This window comes from Culex pipiens, chromosome 3 (genome assembly GCF_016801865.2).
Source record: "Culex pipiens pallens isolate TS chromosome 3, TS_CPP_V2, whole genome shotgun sequence".
Classification (NCBI taxonomy): Eukaryota; Metazoa; Arthropoda; class Insecta; order Diptera; family Culicidae; genus Culex; species Culex pipiens.
In genome coordinates this window covers 185,942,422-185,960,751 of record NC_068939.1, presented here as the reverse complement: position 1 = coordinate 185,960,751, position 18,330 = coordinate 185,942,422, and the positions used below count along the sequence as shown (strand labels likewise).

Genomic DNA, 18,330 nt, shown 5'->3' with positions numbered 1-18,330 from the left:
AAGATATCAATCTTTTTTGGTGTAGACCTTGAATTCAATCAAGCTTATTGGGGAATTCTGTTTTCAGTCGATGACAATCCTTCAGTCTTTGGTTGTAAACTTCACATAGATGCCCTTGTTTACATCGTTTTAATAGAGATTCTTTGGTCTACGAGAAGTGTGCCCAGAAATATATTTAGTTCTGTTTTGCTTGAAATAAATTTTAAATGATCTTATGCAAAACATAAAAAAAAACTTCAAGGGAATTTGGTAGAAAGATGTTTTTACTTACTGCTAAAAACATAAACAAAGAAACATTGCAATTTCTCAGTTTGCAGAGATTTCTACTGAAACAGCATTTGAACTTTATTTGAATACATTTTTTTTCCTGTTTGTTTATTTTTGTACAGAATTATTTTTCAATCATTTTATTTTTGCCAAGTCCAATTGTCAATCTTTTATTTTTGCAAGATTTTAAACAAGTTATAAGAGCTTCAATTTCAACAAATAAACAATTCTTTTGAAGGTAAAATTACCAAATCACTTAGCATATTGACCCCCACCGATTATTCAAACAAACTAGAACGTAAGCAAAGGATCCCCACGTTTCTTCCTCCATTTGTGCTCAAACTAAATCCACTTCAGCGAATCACCTATGCGGTTAACTTTACGCAGTAGGCCTGGCCGCTATTCCGTTTATTTAAATTTCAATGCATTGTTATGTAATGGCACACTGCAAATTTAATGATAATAACCCTAGGGCATTCTCCAGCAGGCCTTGTGATAGTTTGACATTTTACGCAAATGGTAACTAAGCGCTTCGTTCGCTTGCACCTGACTTGATAATTGCCATTCTGCCTTCGTTCGCTCACACACAAACGAATGAGCGCTATGTGAAGTTCGTTCGCTCGTTTGACATTCTACCGAAAATTCCGATTCAAAGATTGCTGTCACCACACAACAACATGGAATGAGCAAGATAGAAAGGGGTTGTGTGTGTGTGTGTGTGAGAGAGAGAGAGAAAAGAGCCTTCGTGTCGGGCGGTAACTTGAGTGCCGACCCAGGTTTCGTTCGTTTCAACGTGGTGTGCATTTATTGACAGTCTTTAGCTTTTTTCAAATTCAGGGTTGTTACGGAAAAGTCGGAAAAAATGCGCACCATAATATAAAAAAAATATAAAAATTTACTAGTATTAAATACAGAATCTTGAATCGCCGAAAATAAAAAGGATTCAGGAAAATAAATTGAAACATTTTAATCCAAAAATGAAAAAAATCTAATATTTAAAAAAAATCATAAATCTAACATATAATTAAAAAAAAAACAATTTGTGATTTTTTTGTCTTATTTTTTTTTATTTGAAATTCATGAATTTCAAATTTTTGAATACATTGTTTGCGCTGAAAATTAACATTCCAACGCCCAAGGCTCCAAAAAAGTTGGAACGGTAACTTCAACTCAATGGATCTCGGGCATAACTTAACCAATCAAGATGATTCTTCTTTCCAGTGATTTGTTAGGATGTCTAGATGATTCTAGAACTTTGCAGAACTTAATTTGATCAAATCTGTATTTTTGCGATTAAAAACATTGTTCCAACTTTTTTTTTCGCGTGCAAAAAAAAATTCGCCAAAAAATCCGCGGAAGCAGTCGTTTTGAAAAAAGGTGGAACGATGTTTTCGGTCGCAGAAATTACAGATTTGATCAAATTAAGTTCTGCAAAGTTCTAGGATCATCTAGACATCCTAACAAATCACTGGAAAAAAGAATCGTCCCGATTGGTTGAGTTATGCCCGAGAACCAGCGAGTTGAAGTTACCGTTCCAACCTTTTGGGAGGCTTGGGCGTCCGTGTAAGTTGGACATGCGTTGGGCGTTCCAGTGTTAATTAAAAAAATAACAAAATTTACATTTATTTTCAATTGTTAAGGGGACATAAAAGCATAAAAGGATAATTCTAGGTTTTGGGCAAAAAATCAATGACAATTTTTTAAATATACAATTTTAAAGAAAATTAAAATTGCTAAAAAAAATGTACTGCATTGTTTTTATGTTAAATCAAATTTGCAATCAAAAAGTACTCAAGTGATTTTTTGATAAAGTTCGCCGTTTTCAATTTATAGTCATTTTTAGTTTATCTTTTTCGAAAAAAGTTGTCCCAATTAGAAAAAATATATTTCCGAAATGCTGAGAAAAATCCTTACATTTTGCTTTTTTGAATACTTTTTGTACGGTCATCGGTTGCTGCGATATGGTCATTAGGGCGACAATAAAAAAATCGACATTAGGAAAAAAAAATTAAAATCAAGTCTAACATTTCAAAAGGGCCAAATATTCAACATAACCCCCTTTTGAAATGTCATCTCATATTTCCTGTGTATTCATCTTTGCATGACCATTAGGGTGACAAGTAAAATGATGGAAAAAAAACTTAACCGGTTTAGCTCAAAATTGGCATAGTTACTTATTTTGGCCTAAGGAATCGAGCCAGGGCGTATCTCTTGAGATTTTTCAAAATTTACATTTTTCACTTTACAAAGTAAAAAATCGGATTCTGTTAAAAAAAATTCAAGTGTGATTTTTTTTAATTTGTGTTACACTCTAAATAATGAACAAAACTTGCTTTGCAAAAAATAAACTGAGATTTTTTTGAAGGTCTTTTTCAATAAGTCTAAATAATTCATGATGGATAAAACCCATGGTAAGATGGAATAAGCTGTTTCAGCTTATTCTAAGTTTGAATGATACAAATTATAATTTTTCATAATTTCGTTGCCGGCCAGCGGGTGTTGGATTGTACTTAGCAAATGTAAGGTAAATGACATTCTTTCATTCTATTCCACAAACGAAATCCGACCTGCTTGAATGTCGTTTAGAATCGCACGGATTTATTTGGAACATGAACAACCGAAACTCTAACATCGTATACGTGAAGTAAAACAGAAAAAAATATCAACTCCTGGTTGCTAATAATAATACTTGAGATTTTTAAATGGGTATGTTTTGGTGTTTTGTACTTACGGCACTGGAGAGTGATCGGGCGATGCGGTTCGCGGACCTAGAGCCGGCATCCCTTCAGCTTCCGCAGCAGATCCTGCACCTCGGTGCGGTCCGCTTGGAGCAGCGATTTTGTGAAGGTTTTGCGCTTAAGCGCTTCCGCCTCGACCGTTTTGGAGAGCTGGAATGACAGATGTTCGTCAAAATTTTGAAGGTGTGAATTGAATTTTTGATGACAACTTACCTCGTATGCACGCTTGATGATCTGCGGTGGCATTCCGGCCAGCTTGGCTGCGTTGAACCCGTACGACTTGGGGCACGATCCGGGAGCGTACTTGTACAGGAATGTAACCGTTTCCTGGGTCGGATCTTCGTCGTCCTCCTTCTCAACCATGCAGGCCTGTTGGGATAAGCAAGGTTAATTTAATTTCAATATTTAAAATTTGGTCATCAGTTTCTCACCATGTGCCCCAGCAGGATGCGCTCGTCCCGTTCGAAGTTATCAACCAAATTGTGATAATGCGTGGAAAACATCGATCGACACTTGAGTTCCGCCAGAAACTGGACCACGGCTCCGGCGATCGACGTTCCATCGTACGTAGCGGTTCCTCGTCCCAACTCGTCCAGCAGCACCAGACTCTTCTCCGTGGCGTGCTTCAAAATCGTCGAAGTTTCGTTCAGCTCAACCAGGAACGTGCTGTGACCAGCCATGATGTCGTCGTTTGCCCCCAAGCGTGTAAAAATGCGGTCAATCAGCGTCAAACGGCAGCTCTCGGCCGGAATCGGAGCACCAATCTGAGCCATGATCGCCAACACTCCAACCTGTCTCATGAGCGTACTCTTTCCGCCCATGTTCGGCCCGGTCAACAGGATCAACCGAGTCCCATCCTGGCCAAGACTCACTCCGTTCGGGATGTAGTTTTCCGGATCGCTCACACACGGGTGAATTCCTTCGCTGAGCTCGAAAATCTGCCCTTTCTCCTCGTCGCTGTCCAGAATCTCCGGGAAGCACGTACTACCCGAGCTGCGTCCAAACTCGGCCAGCGCAGTCAGCACGTCGAGCGTTCCCACCAAATCAACGCACGTCTTCCACATGTCGTACGCGCTGGAGAATTTTTCGAAGATACGCCGGGCCAAGTCCTTCAGTACGGCTTTCCGCTGGTCCTCGGTTTGCATCATGCGCTTCAGGAACTCGCGCGTCTCGTCCGTGTGGTATCTGAAAAAAAACAAAATGGATTTTGTAAATATTTTTAAATTTATTAATATTATACAATGCTTGTCCACCTTATAAATAAGCTAACCTTTTTTTAAATTTGTAGATATATTATGGCAATTTAAAAAAAAATCAAATTGCAAAAAGATAGTTTCTTTTATTTTTTTCTAATTTTAGTTTTTTTTTTTGAATCAGTGGATTTTTGCATTTATGTAGTAGTAGTCACTTACTTAAAAGATGTCTTCTTTTTAAAGTCAAATTTGAGCTAAGCGACCACAAATAAGTTAAATTTGATTCATAAAAAGCCTCAAAACAACTAAATATTTTGAAATGTTTTCAAAGTGCAGAGATTTTGTAAGCAAAATGAGCGCTTCCCTATCACCGAAGCGAAGGTCAAGTACCCAGTATGCATTAAATTGGCCATCAAATAAGTGCTTCCCTAACTCGGATGTGAACTTCAAGTACCAAGAGTGCATAACATTTTGAAGGGAATCTAGCGTTTACCAAACTCATTTTTGCATTTCTGGACGCTCTCGATGAACTTTATGTCAATTCGACGGTAACATTTCAAAAGGCATCATGTACATTTTGACACTTTCTGGGTTATTGCATATTCTGAAAGTACTCCTAATAAGCTACCTCTCCACCAAAAATGAGCAAAAGTTACTTCAGTAAAGTCTGTTTAATCATGATTTTAAATAATGTAATATAAACAAAATCTCTGCCATCAGCAGTCCCTGTTTATATAGCCCTGTAAACCTGTCAAATAAAAGACTACATAAACCTCGTGACGGGAAAAAAGCACCATGAACAAAGCGCCATGTACATTCGGCGAAGCAAAACGAATCATAACAAAGCGTCCCCCTCAATGACAACAGGGTGATATAGACGTTGGTGATTTCAAAAGAAGTTATGTTATATAAGTTATATAATAACGGTTGTTCGGGCCAGACTTGGCCCCACGAAAACGGCGAAGATGGCACCAACCAAATCTTGGTGTGCCGGAGCTGAAAGCGACGGTGGACACTTTCGGCGGACTGTAGACTGGTGGACGCGCCCGTGGGCGAAGGAAAGAAGCACTTCTTTACACTAACTTAACTTATGGTACGTTCGTTTGAAGAGCCGGTGCGGCACTGAGTGCCGCACTCGTCGAGTGCCAGTTTTGGTTCAAACGAACGGTCCAGTTTTGCTCTCAGTTTTTATGCTTGTGTGCGTGCGTGGTGTTTTATTTTGGTTCAAAAAACGTCAGTCAAAATGCGATCGTTGCAAATTGAACGTACCTCCGCGCTGGTATTAATGGTGTATGTCGTATCCTGTCTCAGGAACGATCATTGGAACCCGGAAAGCGGTTCGTAAGAACCTGGAGCTTACTTTTGGTTTGAGATGGCCGTTTTCTAATGAGCTTCAGGTTTACTAGCAAGAGTGTTACCAACGAAATTCCATAAACCTGATGTTCTTCAAATATTCTTTAAATAATAAAGTTAAAAATTAGTATTATAGAATTTAAAAATATATATATATTTTTAATGATTATACCAATTTAAAGAAATATATGTCATTAATAAATTTTGGAATTTGAAAAATTTCTATAATTTTATTAAATTTTTACACTGGAAATTCATATTTTTGGTTAAAGTTAGATTTTTGGGATTTTTTTAATACTGGAATTTAAGAACTTAAAAAAACGGGATTTCAGGAATGTTAGAAGCGAGGTTAAAAGTATTGGAAATTTTAAAACAGTTTAGATTTTTTTGTTATTTTCAAAAATTTAAGAATTCGTGGAATATTTAGATTTTCTGAAATTCCTGGAACTTAAGAATTTTTGGAATTTGAAGATTACAGAAATTCTCAAAATTTATATATCCAGAAATTCCCAAAATTATCAAATTTCAAAAATTGCTTAAATTCTAAAAAAAAATTCTGAAATTCCGTAAGCATTTAAAGTTTATAAAAATAAACCATAATTTCAAATAATTGAAGAATACAGTAGTTGTTCGGTAACTGGGCTGAGGACGTAGCCCAGTCACCGAATGTTGCTCGTTAACTGGGCTGAACAAAAAATAACGAGGGGACCACCGATGCATAATATTTTCCAGATGAAATATAAAAATAAAAGTTACTCAAATTTATTTATAATGCTTACTTTTCATATTACTTTGATTGTAACTTGAAATTAAACAAAAGTTTGAAAAAAGTTTTTTTTTATTATTGAATATGACTTTTGCATCCATTAACCCCTCGGTCATTTTGGTTTGTTTTGGTTTTTTGACGTTTGTCTGCTTTTTAACTGGGCTACGGCCCAGTTATCGAGCGCCCAGTAAAAAAGCAGCCCAGTTAAACAACGCCCAGTTACCGAACATCTACTGTATTTGAAAATGCTAACATATCTAAATTCCAAATTCTTTAAAATCACACATTTTTTTAATTTAAAAAATCAATTTTTTTTTTAAATTTCCAAAAGGTTTAAATTAATGAAGATTTTGAAATTCTAATCATTCATAAAACTCTTAAAATTCCAAAAACTACTTCAAAACAATCCAATAAAATACTTGAATACATAAATTCCTAATATTCTAAAATTTAAGACATTTCTTAAATGCCTGAATAACCTAAAATTTCTGAATTCCCGAAAAAATAATTCTTAAAATTCTTAAAACTCATAAAATTTCAGAAATTCTAGAAAAATCTTAAATTCCAGATTTTTTTTATTTATAATTTCAAAATTTTCTTAAATCTTTTATATGTCATGGAATATCAAAACTACATTAGAAAAAAAACTATAATATTCTGAAATTCTTTGATTCCAGAAATCTCTTAAATTCTATTATCCCCAAAAGATAAAACGCCCCCTCAGGTAGCCCCAGGGCGCCCAAAATGTCATTTTTGCAAATAAAAAAAAAAGAGCCTAAGGGAGATATTTCTGGAACATCGCGAATTATAAGAGTTGATAGAATTTCAGGATTTTTCTTAGATATTGTTGAATGCTTGGAATTTTTGGGAATATTAAGAACCTATAAAATTTAAGGAAATTTGTAGAGTTTGAGAATTTTAGGAATTTCTGGAATCTTTAAATTTTAGAATTTTTTTGAATTTTTGGAAGCCTATGAATTTTAAGAAATCTAGACATTTTAGGAATTTAAAAAATTTCATTTATTTCCTAATATGTACAGGAATTGTAATTGGCTTGGGAATTTGAATAATTTATGTTATTTTAGAATTTAAGAAATTTCTTTTTTAATTCATTCAAGAAACTTTAGGATTTATAAATAATCAAAAGCTTAAGGTTTTGTTTTTGATTCAAGGAATTTTAAGAGTTTAAATAATTTTGGATATTGTAAGAATTTTAAGAACCTACATAATTTTAGGATTTTTTTATAATTCTTGGAAATCATGGAATTTTAGGAATGTTAAGAATTTTTTTTTTGAAATTTATGTTGAATTGTTTTTTTTACAATTTCCTAATTTTTTTCGAATTATAAATGTTTTATAATATATTATTTAAAAAAAATAATTTTTATAGTTCAATTATTTTGAAAAATTTCTTGATATCTTTAGAATTTCAGAAATGTTAATGGTTTTGGAAATTTTATTAATTTTATAAATATTAGGAGTTTTAGAACAATACGAAATTTCAGAGTTAGAACAATTATCATTTTTTTTAAATGTTCTAGGAAGTATAGGATTTAAAATTATTTTTTTGAGTGAATTTGGATTTTTTTCGTGTTTTTTTGGAATTTGTAATTATTTGGATTTCCTTTTTTTATTATATTGTAGTTTCTGCAATGCATTTTTGCCTGAATTTTAAAATTAAAGATTTATTTGTAGCGACACATGGTACATATTGCCATCAGATACTATGGAAAACGTCCTGGACGGAACACTTCGCTCAATTAAGTTAAGACAAGTTCATTCCGTTAATCCAACTGCTTTGTCCCGGGACCACATTTGGCTGGTCCAACCCGACTATGTCCACGGCGGGAAAGTCGACTTACTTATCGCAAAATATTTCAAGTATCCAGTCGAATATATTTTCTAAATTTTTTAAATGATCTCTAACATCAAACCATATAATTCAGAAAATACACGAACAGTTTTCCTGATCTTATTGATTCACTGATTCGTTAGAATCGCCGCGAATATCCGTGATTATCAATTGATCTGGAACCTGGAGTGCCGCATGGCAATCGCAGCGGGATGGTTAAGCTTATTCACTACGAAGTTTTTTTTTGTATGGGAAACAGTGGACTTCGCTGTTATTTCAATGTAGAATTTCTCGATTTAAAACGTCGTTCAACAGTGCTTTAACAACGACTTTTTCCTGTAAATTTTACAATGAAAAATGCTGTTCAATAGTGAAATTTAATTTCAGTTAAGAATAAATAAAAACAAGTCATTTTACGCTGAAGTATATATTTTAAAGCAAATTATTTCACAATTTTATTATTAGCACTCGATTCAACTCTTATGGTGGCCCTTGAATCCCAAGTCCAGCTACGGTCTGCCTCGTCCAGCACGGGAAAGGGAATACAAGACGTTTCTTTGACTATTTGAAGATTTGCTTGTCCAACTCACGAATCGGTGTCAGCACCAGTTCCAAAGGGTATTGCTTGCGACGGTTGAAGGACCGATTTGAGCTAGCGCTGCAAGTTGCGGAGGATATCGCGATCATTCATACCTCCGATCCAGGTACAAATCAAACTCGTCATCGTCCAGGGACTTCGTCGTAAACGTCATCCTGACCACGGGCGGCAGCCTTCTTTTCGGCCACCTGGTTCTTGGCCTCGGCGTTTTTTTTTCGAAGAATCTGGAATGTCGAAAGAAACTTCAAACACCTTACTAGCGAAGTAAAAAAATGGGACTCGCCTAAACATGTACCACTTGTCTCCGGTGCAGTGATCTATGGTGAGAGTGTGCTCCAGCAGCCCGTGCGATCCGCTTGGTACGCTTGGTACGTACTCGCCCATCCGCTGCACCACCACGATAATCTTCCGCATCGGCACTTGCCTGATACCCTCGCCCTCCTCCGTCTTGGGCTTCTTCGGGTCCTTGAATGAGAATTGGTCGAAAAGTGCCCCAGCGAAAAGTCCAGTCGTCGTAATAGCTGAGCGGAAGAAAATACAGGAAAATATTTTAATGATTTATTATATTTTACATTCCGGATGGTCACAGAACCGGGAAAACCATTCCGGAAGGTCATCAAGCATCGTCACTCTTACGCAGGGAAACCTTCAGAATGGCCACGGAATCGACAAACCCCATCCGGATGGCCAAAAATCATCCCCCCTCTTGCGCAGGGAACCCTTTCCGGATGCTCACAGAACCGGCAAAACCCTTCCGGAAGGCCATGGGGCATCATCACTCTTGCGCAGAGGGATGAATTCGGGATGGCCAGACCATCCCGAAGTCCAAGAAGCATACTCCTTCTTGCTCGGGAAGCCTTATGGAACCGATTCCGTGGTCAATAAAACCGGAACCATGATAAATAAAATGATACTTACTGGAATTTTGATAACCGCAATCCAATTTGTCCAATTTTTCACCATTCACACGCGAACAAATCGAAAACAACAACAAAATCAGCTTCTCGTATCATGTTTTGAACGAACAGCTGATTTCGATGTTTACAAACATCGTTTGTTGGTGTGCGAGAAACTCGCACGAAACTAGAAAAAAATCGAGTGCGGCACTCGCACTTTCAGTTCCAAGATGGAGGCAAAACTCGTGCGGCACCAGCGCTAGTTTCTTCAAACAAACACTTTGACAGCTCTGAGTGCGGCACTCAGTGCGGAACTAGCCCTCAAACGAACGTACCATTAATTTATTAGAATTAAAGTGCGAGATGTTTCCGTTTCAACTGGTGAAAAAGGACTGGTGACGTAAACAAAACGCGCGCTCGGTCGTTCCTCTTTTTGCGCGCTTTCTTCGCCTTCTCAATCGCAGCAACGGGTGCCGTTGCGCGCAAACATCACAGGGTGGATCTCAAACCTGTCAAACCGCGTTGTCCAGTGTTGCCGATCTTATCGACGCGTTGGGGCTCCAACAACGGTAATAATGTTTTATTGAATTTGGATGATCATGTATCAATAAAAGCAACGTTTTTCATCGTTTGTTATCATTAGAACATCTTATTTTGCTTTTATATTAAAATGGGAATTGAAAATGGATGCTCAACATTCAAGTGCGTTTTTCTCAAAAAGGATGGTGTGTACATGATGCTTTTTGAAATGTTGGCATCGAATTGAAGAATTTTAGAATTTCAACATATATAAATTTGATAGTTTTTTTTAAATAAAGCCATCATTTTTTCAGACTCCTGAGTTTTTAGAGTTTTATTGTTAGTTTTTTTTTTTTTTGCTTTTCCAGAATTTCAGATTCTAACGAGCATTAAAGATTAAAAAAAATGGATATGGGTTCAAAATTTTCATAAATTTCAAAAATTTCAGTAATTTCAACAAAAAATAACAATTAAAAAAAAAAATTAATCTGAAAACCTTTAAAAAAAAGTATCGATGACGAAAGAAAATCTGGTTTACCTAAGGCAGGAATATCAGGCTTGATAAGAGCGTTCAAGAGGGCGTTTAAGAAACAATTAGGTTTGACGCCGACCCGGTTTTTAGGTAAGAAATTTGACAGCTTGGCTGCACTGTTTACATTTTTTGCACGTGTGTCTCAGTAAAAATGTGTGTGCGTGTGCGCTCATGACGTCACGCTGTAAAACCTAATAGCAGAAGAAACATAAAACCCAAAATAAAGATAGGTAGCTGTGGAATTATTGGTCTTTTATCCATTTTAGCCAGTTACCATGTAATTTTAAGTTGAGTATTTTTTTATTTATATTTTTCTGCATTTTTTCTAAATTTTATGTTTTTGGTTATTTGTTCTTGACTTTTTAGAGTTTAAACTTTTTATTCAATTTTATATCGAATTTTTGAATTTTTTTTAATAAAAATAAAATAAAAAGTATTTTTCAATTTCTTATAGTTTAAAACAAAATTTTTGAACATCTTTTTTTATTCAATTCCTTAAAAAAATAGTTTGTTTTAATTTTTTTGGATTTTTCGAAAATTTCGTTTTTTTATATATTTTTTATTTTATTGAAATTTTTGATTTTTTTGATATTTGATTTGTTTTTATTTTAGAAATTTTGAAAAATTCAAATTTTTTAAAAATTTTAGAGATTTTAAAATTTTTAGAAATTTTATTTTTTTTAGAAATTTTAAAATTTTTAGTAATTTTAGAAATTTTTAATTTTGAAGTTTTAAATTTTTTTTTTTAATTTAATTGTGTTTTTATTAGAATTTAACAGTTCTGCTCCAGGATGTTACATTTGCAATTCAGAGATTTGGAGAACCTTTCAACTGAGATCAATTCATAAGCCTTTGCAGGGAGGATACATATTTCTACGTTTAGATTTTGCTAACTGGGTGTTCTTTTAGGGAAAATAAATTTTGAGAAAAAACCCTAGATCTATGATTTTGAAGTTTTACAATTTTGAAAATCAACATTTTTAAGAACTCGATTTTTAAGCTTTAACATGTCGGAAATTCATGCCATTTAAAAAAATGTTTGTTGAATTTCAAAAATAGTAGTTTCTCCATTTTATTTTTGGCCATTTCAGAATTTAGTAATATGTGTGTTGTAATATTTTAATTATAAAATTTGAGAACTTTCCAATGTTAGAAATTTAGAATGTTTCCGATATTTAAAAAAAAAAAATATAATGTTGACCATTTTGGATTTTTTTTTTTGCCACGTTAAGCTGTCGAATTCGAACAAGTCAATATTTTACTTACCGCTTAACTCCATTTTTGCCCTTTTTCTGCCCTTCCAGCGAGTACCCGCTGTTGGCTTTCTTCGCCGCTCCCTCGGGAATCTCCAGCTGGAACCGCTTCTTATCGCTGCCAAAGTAGTCGATCTTGCAGCCAAAATACTTTTCCTGCTTGCGCTTGTACTCCTCCAGCTCGTCCAGAATGCCCTGAATATCGCGCTGCACCGCATCGTACTCCGTGTCCAAACCTTTTTCTGGAGCGATGACGCCGGTTTTCAGGGCCGCTTCGTGGTCGAACGATTCCTCGAAGAAGCTTATCTTGCTCGCCATGTCCGGGAAGACACCGCCTTTTGGGGTTAGTTGTGTCAGACGAATTAGGAGGTCGGATTTGACTCCAGCGAATAGTTCTGGGAGTCGGGTTAGGGCCTTGAATCCCCGCAGGGTACAGATGAAGTCTTGGATTTTCTTCTTGCTGTACGTCTGCTCTTCGTATAGGATGGCCCGGCCGTCCGGATGGTTCTTCATGCGCTCCGCATTTCCAAAGCTGTGAATTTGGGCCAGCATTCGCTCGAGATCTGGCAGCTCTCCTAGAATTTGACGGACATCCTGCAGGAGGTTGATGTCCTCTACAAGTTCTTTGATGGCGTCTTGGCGTTGAATGATGATTTCGCGCTCGCAGCTCGGAGAACAAACCCAGTGATGGAGCAGCCGTTTGCCAAACTTTGTGCAGCAGTGATCCAGGCGGTTCAGCAGCGACAACTCGCCATCCGTGAGACGCAGGTTGCTCAGCGTAATCGCATCGAGCACCATGAACCGGTTGCTGTTGGAGATCTTCAACTGCTTCCGAGTCACGTTGTCATCCGGGGGAATGTACAGCTCGAATTTGGCCAGGGCAACTATTTGTTGGTCGAGCAGGCAGCGCTTCAGGTACCAGATGCAACCGCCTAGCGCCTTCAGTGATAGCTCAGAGTCTTCGTTGGGCGTTAGACCGAGATGGTCGTTTTTGTCGAGCAGGCATCGGACCGCTTCCGGCCACTTGGCCGACTTTTCGTCGCTCGAGCTGCCGTAATGGTTCTCCGCCAAGTATTTCAACGTTTTCTCCGCCGACCAAAACTGGGACTCGTTGGTGAGTGGTTCCTTGCGCACTCCGGCCAGCACCGTCTTGAAGATCTGGTGGATGCCCGGCGAAACCAAGCTGCGCTCGTGCAGAACCAGCGCCGGAGCGTAGTGGGACAACAGGGTCAACAAACGAGACGCCTGGCCATCGTCATCAAACTCTCCGAGGTGGAAAATACCCAACGAAGTGTCAATGAAGCAGACGCCGTAACGGACTCCACCAGATTTACCCTTTCCAGCGCTGCGCTCCGCAATCGCAAGCATGTAGTTGGGGTCTGCGCTTTGGGTCATCTGGACCTGTTGGCCGTAAACTTCTGTGCCCTTGAGCGACACCTGGCAAATCTCGCGCTTCACGACCTTGTCATACTTGCTGTTGGTTTTGTTCTTCTTGCACCGCTCCGACATCATGTCCGGTGTCTCCGTTTGCTCAACCCGGGCTACCTTGTAGCCCCGTTCGACCAGCGATGTGGCCATCCGCTCGTACGCCTGCTCCGGAAAGCCACTGTGGGCGAACTCGCCCTTCATGTACGAAAAACCCAGCTCCTTCACCTGTGAGGTATTTCTCGAAATTGATAAATTGTTTAAATTAATATTTTGAACTAGTTGCTTACCCCGACAGAGGCATCCATGTGGTAAAGCTCGTAGAATTTGCCAACTTTGAAGAACAACACGCAATCGTAGTGTCGCGACTTCAACTCCCACCATTGCCGCATAGCCTGAATCAATCGTAAGTTTTCATTATAATTTAAATCTGATAGAATAGTAGATAACGAACCGGCGTCAACGTTGCGAGGTAGCTCTCCGGTACGAACAGAGTCCTTGGGTCATACTTTTCACTGTTGGCCTTGTTTCCTTGTATGTCCTAAAATTAAAAATGAAATAAACTTAATTTATAATTACAAGTAACGTAAATTCTACCTTAATTTTGTCCGGCTTCAAAAAGTCCAACTTTTGATGCAGCCAAATCGTCGGTTCCTCCAGCACCGGCCCATCATCGTCGTCCTCCTTCGCCGCCGGCAGCTCCTTCGCTGCTTCCACTCCAACCTCCAGCTTTATCTTCTTCTGCACCGGCGATTCCCCGCCGTTCTTCGGCGTTTCAACCCGCTTGAACGCGGCCAGTTGAACAACCTTCGGGGGTGTTTTCTCATTTTTGACCTTATTTTCGGAATCGTCGTCGCCGTCGTCCTCGGACTCGTCCATGATGATCCGGCGGCGCTTCTTCATCGGCTGCACTTCTTCCTCGTCCTCCTCATCTTTGGGAACCTTTTCCGGAACCACGGATTCCTTGCGTGCCGGCGACGGGGTCACTTTCTCCTGCTTGACCGTCTTCGGAGTTCCTGCCCCGCCCGAGCTCGATGGTTTGAGCTTGGGCGTTGTTGCGGGTGACTTGGCAAAGTAATTGAAGAGCGTATTGGAGCTGGTGTTTAGTTTATCTTTGTTCTTGGACATGGTTTAATTATTTATCTGAACAGAATGGCGAGATTTAATTTTAATTCGTCGCAAAACAACGTGAGCAGCGAGACTCCGGCGAAAGCGCGCGCTCTGCGGTTTCAGTTTGACGTCTGAGCAACACAGCAAACAAAATCGCTTCATCTGGATAGTTCGATTTTCGCACTTTTCATACGAATTTGAACCCGAATAACCAAACGGGAATGTTGTTTTATGAAAAGTCTGCCAGGTCATGTGTGAAAAGTCTGTGCATCGCTGGCTGCGTTCTGATTTATGGATTGTTTTGAAATCAGGGCAACAAAAAAAAAGCGCGCGAAACTCGACCACTCCGGTAATCGCACGGTTCTTCGGATGACCGGAATCGTTCCGCTTGCGTTTCCTTCCGGCTTTTCTGCATTTGCAGGTGAAATAGTTGGACAATTCTGGTTGTTTTCTGTAGAATGCATTGAAACGGAATACATTCAAGTGATTTAGCGCGCGTAGTGATTCTTTTTTGGTGAAGTTTCAATGTCAATATTCAAATCAGAGAAGTCTAACAAGTGTTTTTAAATGAATCTGGTGAATCAAATTTTAGTCACGATCGTCAGTGTTCAATTTCTGCTGTATCAAATTTACTGTTCCTTGGATCTATCACCCTCTAAAATGGCCACCGGTCATCCAGACAGTGATTACCACAGGTGAGTAAATAACGAATGTTTTATTTTAGCAGCCCATTCCTATCAAAATTTAATTGAAATTTAGTTAAACTGAAACCCCGATGGTTTGACACAAACTGTTGTCAAACAAACGGGTCACTTTATAGTTTGACACCCTCAAGTCACCATCCACCGGTGGTGTATCTGTGAGATACACCATAATCTCATATAAAATCATTGGTATTTTCTTAGAAGGCTTGTATCCTAAGTAAGGATTTTCTGATCAATTCGATGTCTTCGCCAAATTTGAACTTATTAACTTATTCGGAAAAAATAACTACACCTTGTAAACATAACCTTTTTTTTTAAATTAACTTTTTATGAAAAAAAAATTAAATATAAATGGAAGAACTGTTTAAGTCAAGGCAATTTTTTCCCTAGACTTTATTTATGATCTTCTGTAATTAAGTACTAAATATCAACTATAAGAAAATTAAAAAAAAATGATTACGAAAGCCGAATCGGTCCTTACCAGGTCCCAGCACCGAAAAGGACCTAATAAATCTATGTTTATGATTTTTCTTAACTAGTCATTTTTGGAAATTATGGAAAATACACCTTAAAAAATAATGTTGTAATGTCTAATTAAATTTGCAGACGAAAAGTACCTTTGTGACATTTTATATAATTATCAATCGACGATTTTTGGAATCTTTGAAACTAATTTTTCTATGTAAATAAACAAAAAAAATTTCTTTAAAGGAAAACAAAAATAAAATCACGACATCCTTAACCTTCATAAATACCACCACATGCATTCAAATGATTGCTGTCGTCACGCAGCATGAGCAAGAAAGAGAGGTTGAGAGAGAAAGAAAAAGATAAGAGAGTGAAGAAAAAGTTAATGTTGGCGGTGTTATAAATTCTGTACCATTTTCAATAGTGGGTGAATCCTTTCGCACTCTTCCGCAAAGTTGTTCCCTGGAACACGGACTATGAGCTTATGAGGTTTTTGAAAAATGCAATAATCGTTAAGGGGCTCAAAACTGGCAGAAAGCAAAACGCATCGATTTTACGGGTTAAATCCCATTTAAAATTCAAAGTCAAAGTGCCAGGTCCTTGTAGAGTCGCAACCGGGACTCCTTGAGACACGACGTTCCGGACGCAGCACCATCGCTGCCGATCATTAACCTCCCAACCACCCACTGACCTCATGTCCGCTTCCGTCGTGTCCTGCTCCGGATTCCGCCAACCGGTTCCAGCACAATTCAATCACACTCACACTTCCGCGCCAATCGTTCACTCTCCACTGTCCACAGCGTAAACATAAACACGCGCCTCTTTTCATGCGCTGTCAAAAACCAAGTACACGCTTCAGTAAGGGATAGTCTGTTTCGGGTTATTATTACCCGGTCAATATATTTATATTGTTTACATTATTTTGAAGGACGAAAACCCTACATCCCCATCTTCCTTTAAATAAAACATTTGTTGGATTTGAATTCACTCTCATTGACAATTTCAAATATTTAATCTCTTCATCACTTGCTTCAATAATTTATCATTAGTTAAACTAAACAAAACCACAGCAAAATACACATTCGTTTCAACCAGTTATCTAGCGATCACAAGGTTATTTACTGCTTAGTAAACAAGTATGATAATTCAACATTTCTAGATTAAATTTTCAAAACAACCTATCCCTCATGGGTTTCCTATGCAGATAGGACCTTTTGAAAATTTAATCTAGATTTAAGGCAAAACAAATCAACGTCCTTATCAACTGCCACAATTACTTGCCGAAATGCAACTATTTATTTTCAAAACAAATTAGAATTCAAATCGTCTTCAGTTATCTCCTACACAAGTGAAAATAAACATTTTTTTTTTTTAAGTAACACTCAATCTCCCTCCACACATTTGAAACAGTGATGTTCATTAGTTCACCAGCTATGTTCTTCATCCGCTCTCCCACTTCACCTTTTGAATAATTTTGAAAACAGTTAGTATACTTCACTGAACCTCAAACCATTCGTATGACCAATATGCAATATTAATAAATACATTCTCACGATTTCTCTACACTTCATTCTATCAAAACATTAAATCACGTTCTATCCCGATTTTTTTTTTAGTCAATGCTCCAATTTCTTCATGAGAATAATTCTGAGAATTTTGAACCCAATATAAGATGTCACACAAGACACACAGATTTATCTATTTAAGCTGCAATGGATTTAAGTCATCATATTACATATATAACATACCAATGGAATGTGCTAAACATCCTACTTTATTTCAATTGCTTTAAAATAAAATATCTATTTTTTATCGATCCCGGAGTTAATTCAAAAATTTTACAAAGAAATAATAAATCATTAATTTATTATCAACACAACAAACCCTGAAAACCATTTTTAAAATTTTACTAGCGCATTTACCAAAAAATGCATTAGTAGTTAGACTATTCTTCTATTCTTTATCATTTCATAACTACATTGAATTCAACAACTCATATTTTATGTATATCTCATTTGGGCCATGTTTTCATCTTTTCTCTATTTTGAAATTCTGGTCAATAACTTTGATATGAAATCTCAACATTTATTATCTGAATAAATTTCAAAATCGTACATATTCATACAGTTTGATTATTTTCAGTTCAATAACTAGCTAGATCACTTTTGTTATCACTCATAAACTTACGACCATTGGATTGAAAATTTAGTCGATAACTCATTCCGTACCGAAGAAGAGAACTTTACTGTTCCGAGCTAAACAGCAATTACTTTGGTATATCATTTTCGTTAAAATGCAATATCGAAAATGATTTCATAATCATCATAATATCATAATCATCATAATATTATAAAATATTTTATAAAACTGAGATGATAACTAACTTTTGAACGATTATTGAAGTTCACCAATCCTTCAATTACATCATAGAACAAATAACACTTTAATTTATTTACTACTATACAAGACCTCTCATCTCGACTTTCGATCTGAACCTGAATAAGTCCGATCTTTATAAACACGTTACTTTAGCCATTCAAAACAAATGCATCAGTACTCTCGTATTTCAACTGTTCTCAATCTTGTATATTTTACATGTAGTATTTTACTTATTCAAGAACACAATCAATGTTTTCGAACCTTATGCAGCCTTTCT

At 37.0% G+C, this 18,330-nt stretch overlaps 2 protein-coding genes across 2 annotated transcripts; both read right to left on the bottom strand.

Annotated features, from left to right (window-relative positions):
* Window positions 1-2,838: 2,838 nt before the first annotated feature.
* Window positions 2,839-14,632, bottom strand: LOC120423213 (probable DNA mismatch repair protein Msh6). The gene is made up of 7 exons (XM_039586919.1): window positions 13,990-14,632; window positions 13,847-13,933; window positions 13,683-13,787; window positions 11,981-13,620; window positions 3,437-4,190; window positions 3,219-3,374; window positions 2,839-3,155 (listed from the first exon to the last, which is right to left on the bottom strand). The coding sequence occupies exons 1-7, from the start codon at window positions 14,518-14,520 to the stop codon at window positions 3,036-3,038; spliced, it is 3,393 nt and encodes a 1,130-aa protein (XP_039442853.1). The 5' UTR covers window positions 14,521-14,632; the 3' UTR covers window positions 2,839-3,035.
* Window positions 7,614-10,002, bottom strand: LOC120423214 (uncharacterized). The gene is made up of 3 exons (XM_039586920.2): window positions 9,686-10,002; window positions 9,051-9,232; window positions 7,614-8,991 (listed from the first exon to the last, which is right to left on the bottom strand). Exons 1-3 carry the CDS (start codon window positions 9,728-9,730, stop codon window positions 8,853-8,855), a joined length of 366 nt encoding a protein of 121 aa, XP_039442854.1. The 5' UTR covers window positions 9,731-10,002; the 3' UTR covers window positions 7,614-8,852.
* Window positions 14,633-18,330: the final 3,698 nt, after the last annotated feature.

Coding starts and splice junctions, on each gene's coding strand:
- LOC120423213 (XM_039586919.1), bottom strand. CDS start 14,520: ATGTCCAAGAACAAAGATAAACTAAACACCAGCTCCAATACGCTCTTC. Junction 13,621..13,682: donor ACATGGATGCCTCTGTCGGG/GTAAGCAACTAG, acceptor AATACCTCACAG/GTGAAGGAGCTGGGTTTTTC. Junction 4,191..11,980: donor GGCAAAAATGGAGTTAAGCG/GTAAGTAAAATA, acceptor GTTTTTTTTCAG/ATACCACACGGACGAGACGC.
- LOC120423214 (XM_039586920.2), bottom strand. CDS start 9,730: ATGGTGAAAAATTGGACAAATTGGATTGCGGTTATCAAAATTCCA. Junction 9,233..9,685: donor TTGCGGTTATCAAAATTCCA/GTAAGTATCATT, acceptor TTCTCATTCAAG/GACCCGAAGAAGCCCAAGAC. Junction 8,992..9,050: donor GACAAGTGGTACATGTTTAG/GCGAGTCCCATT, acceptor TCGACATTCCAG/ATTCTTCGAAAAAAAAACGC.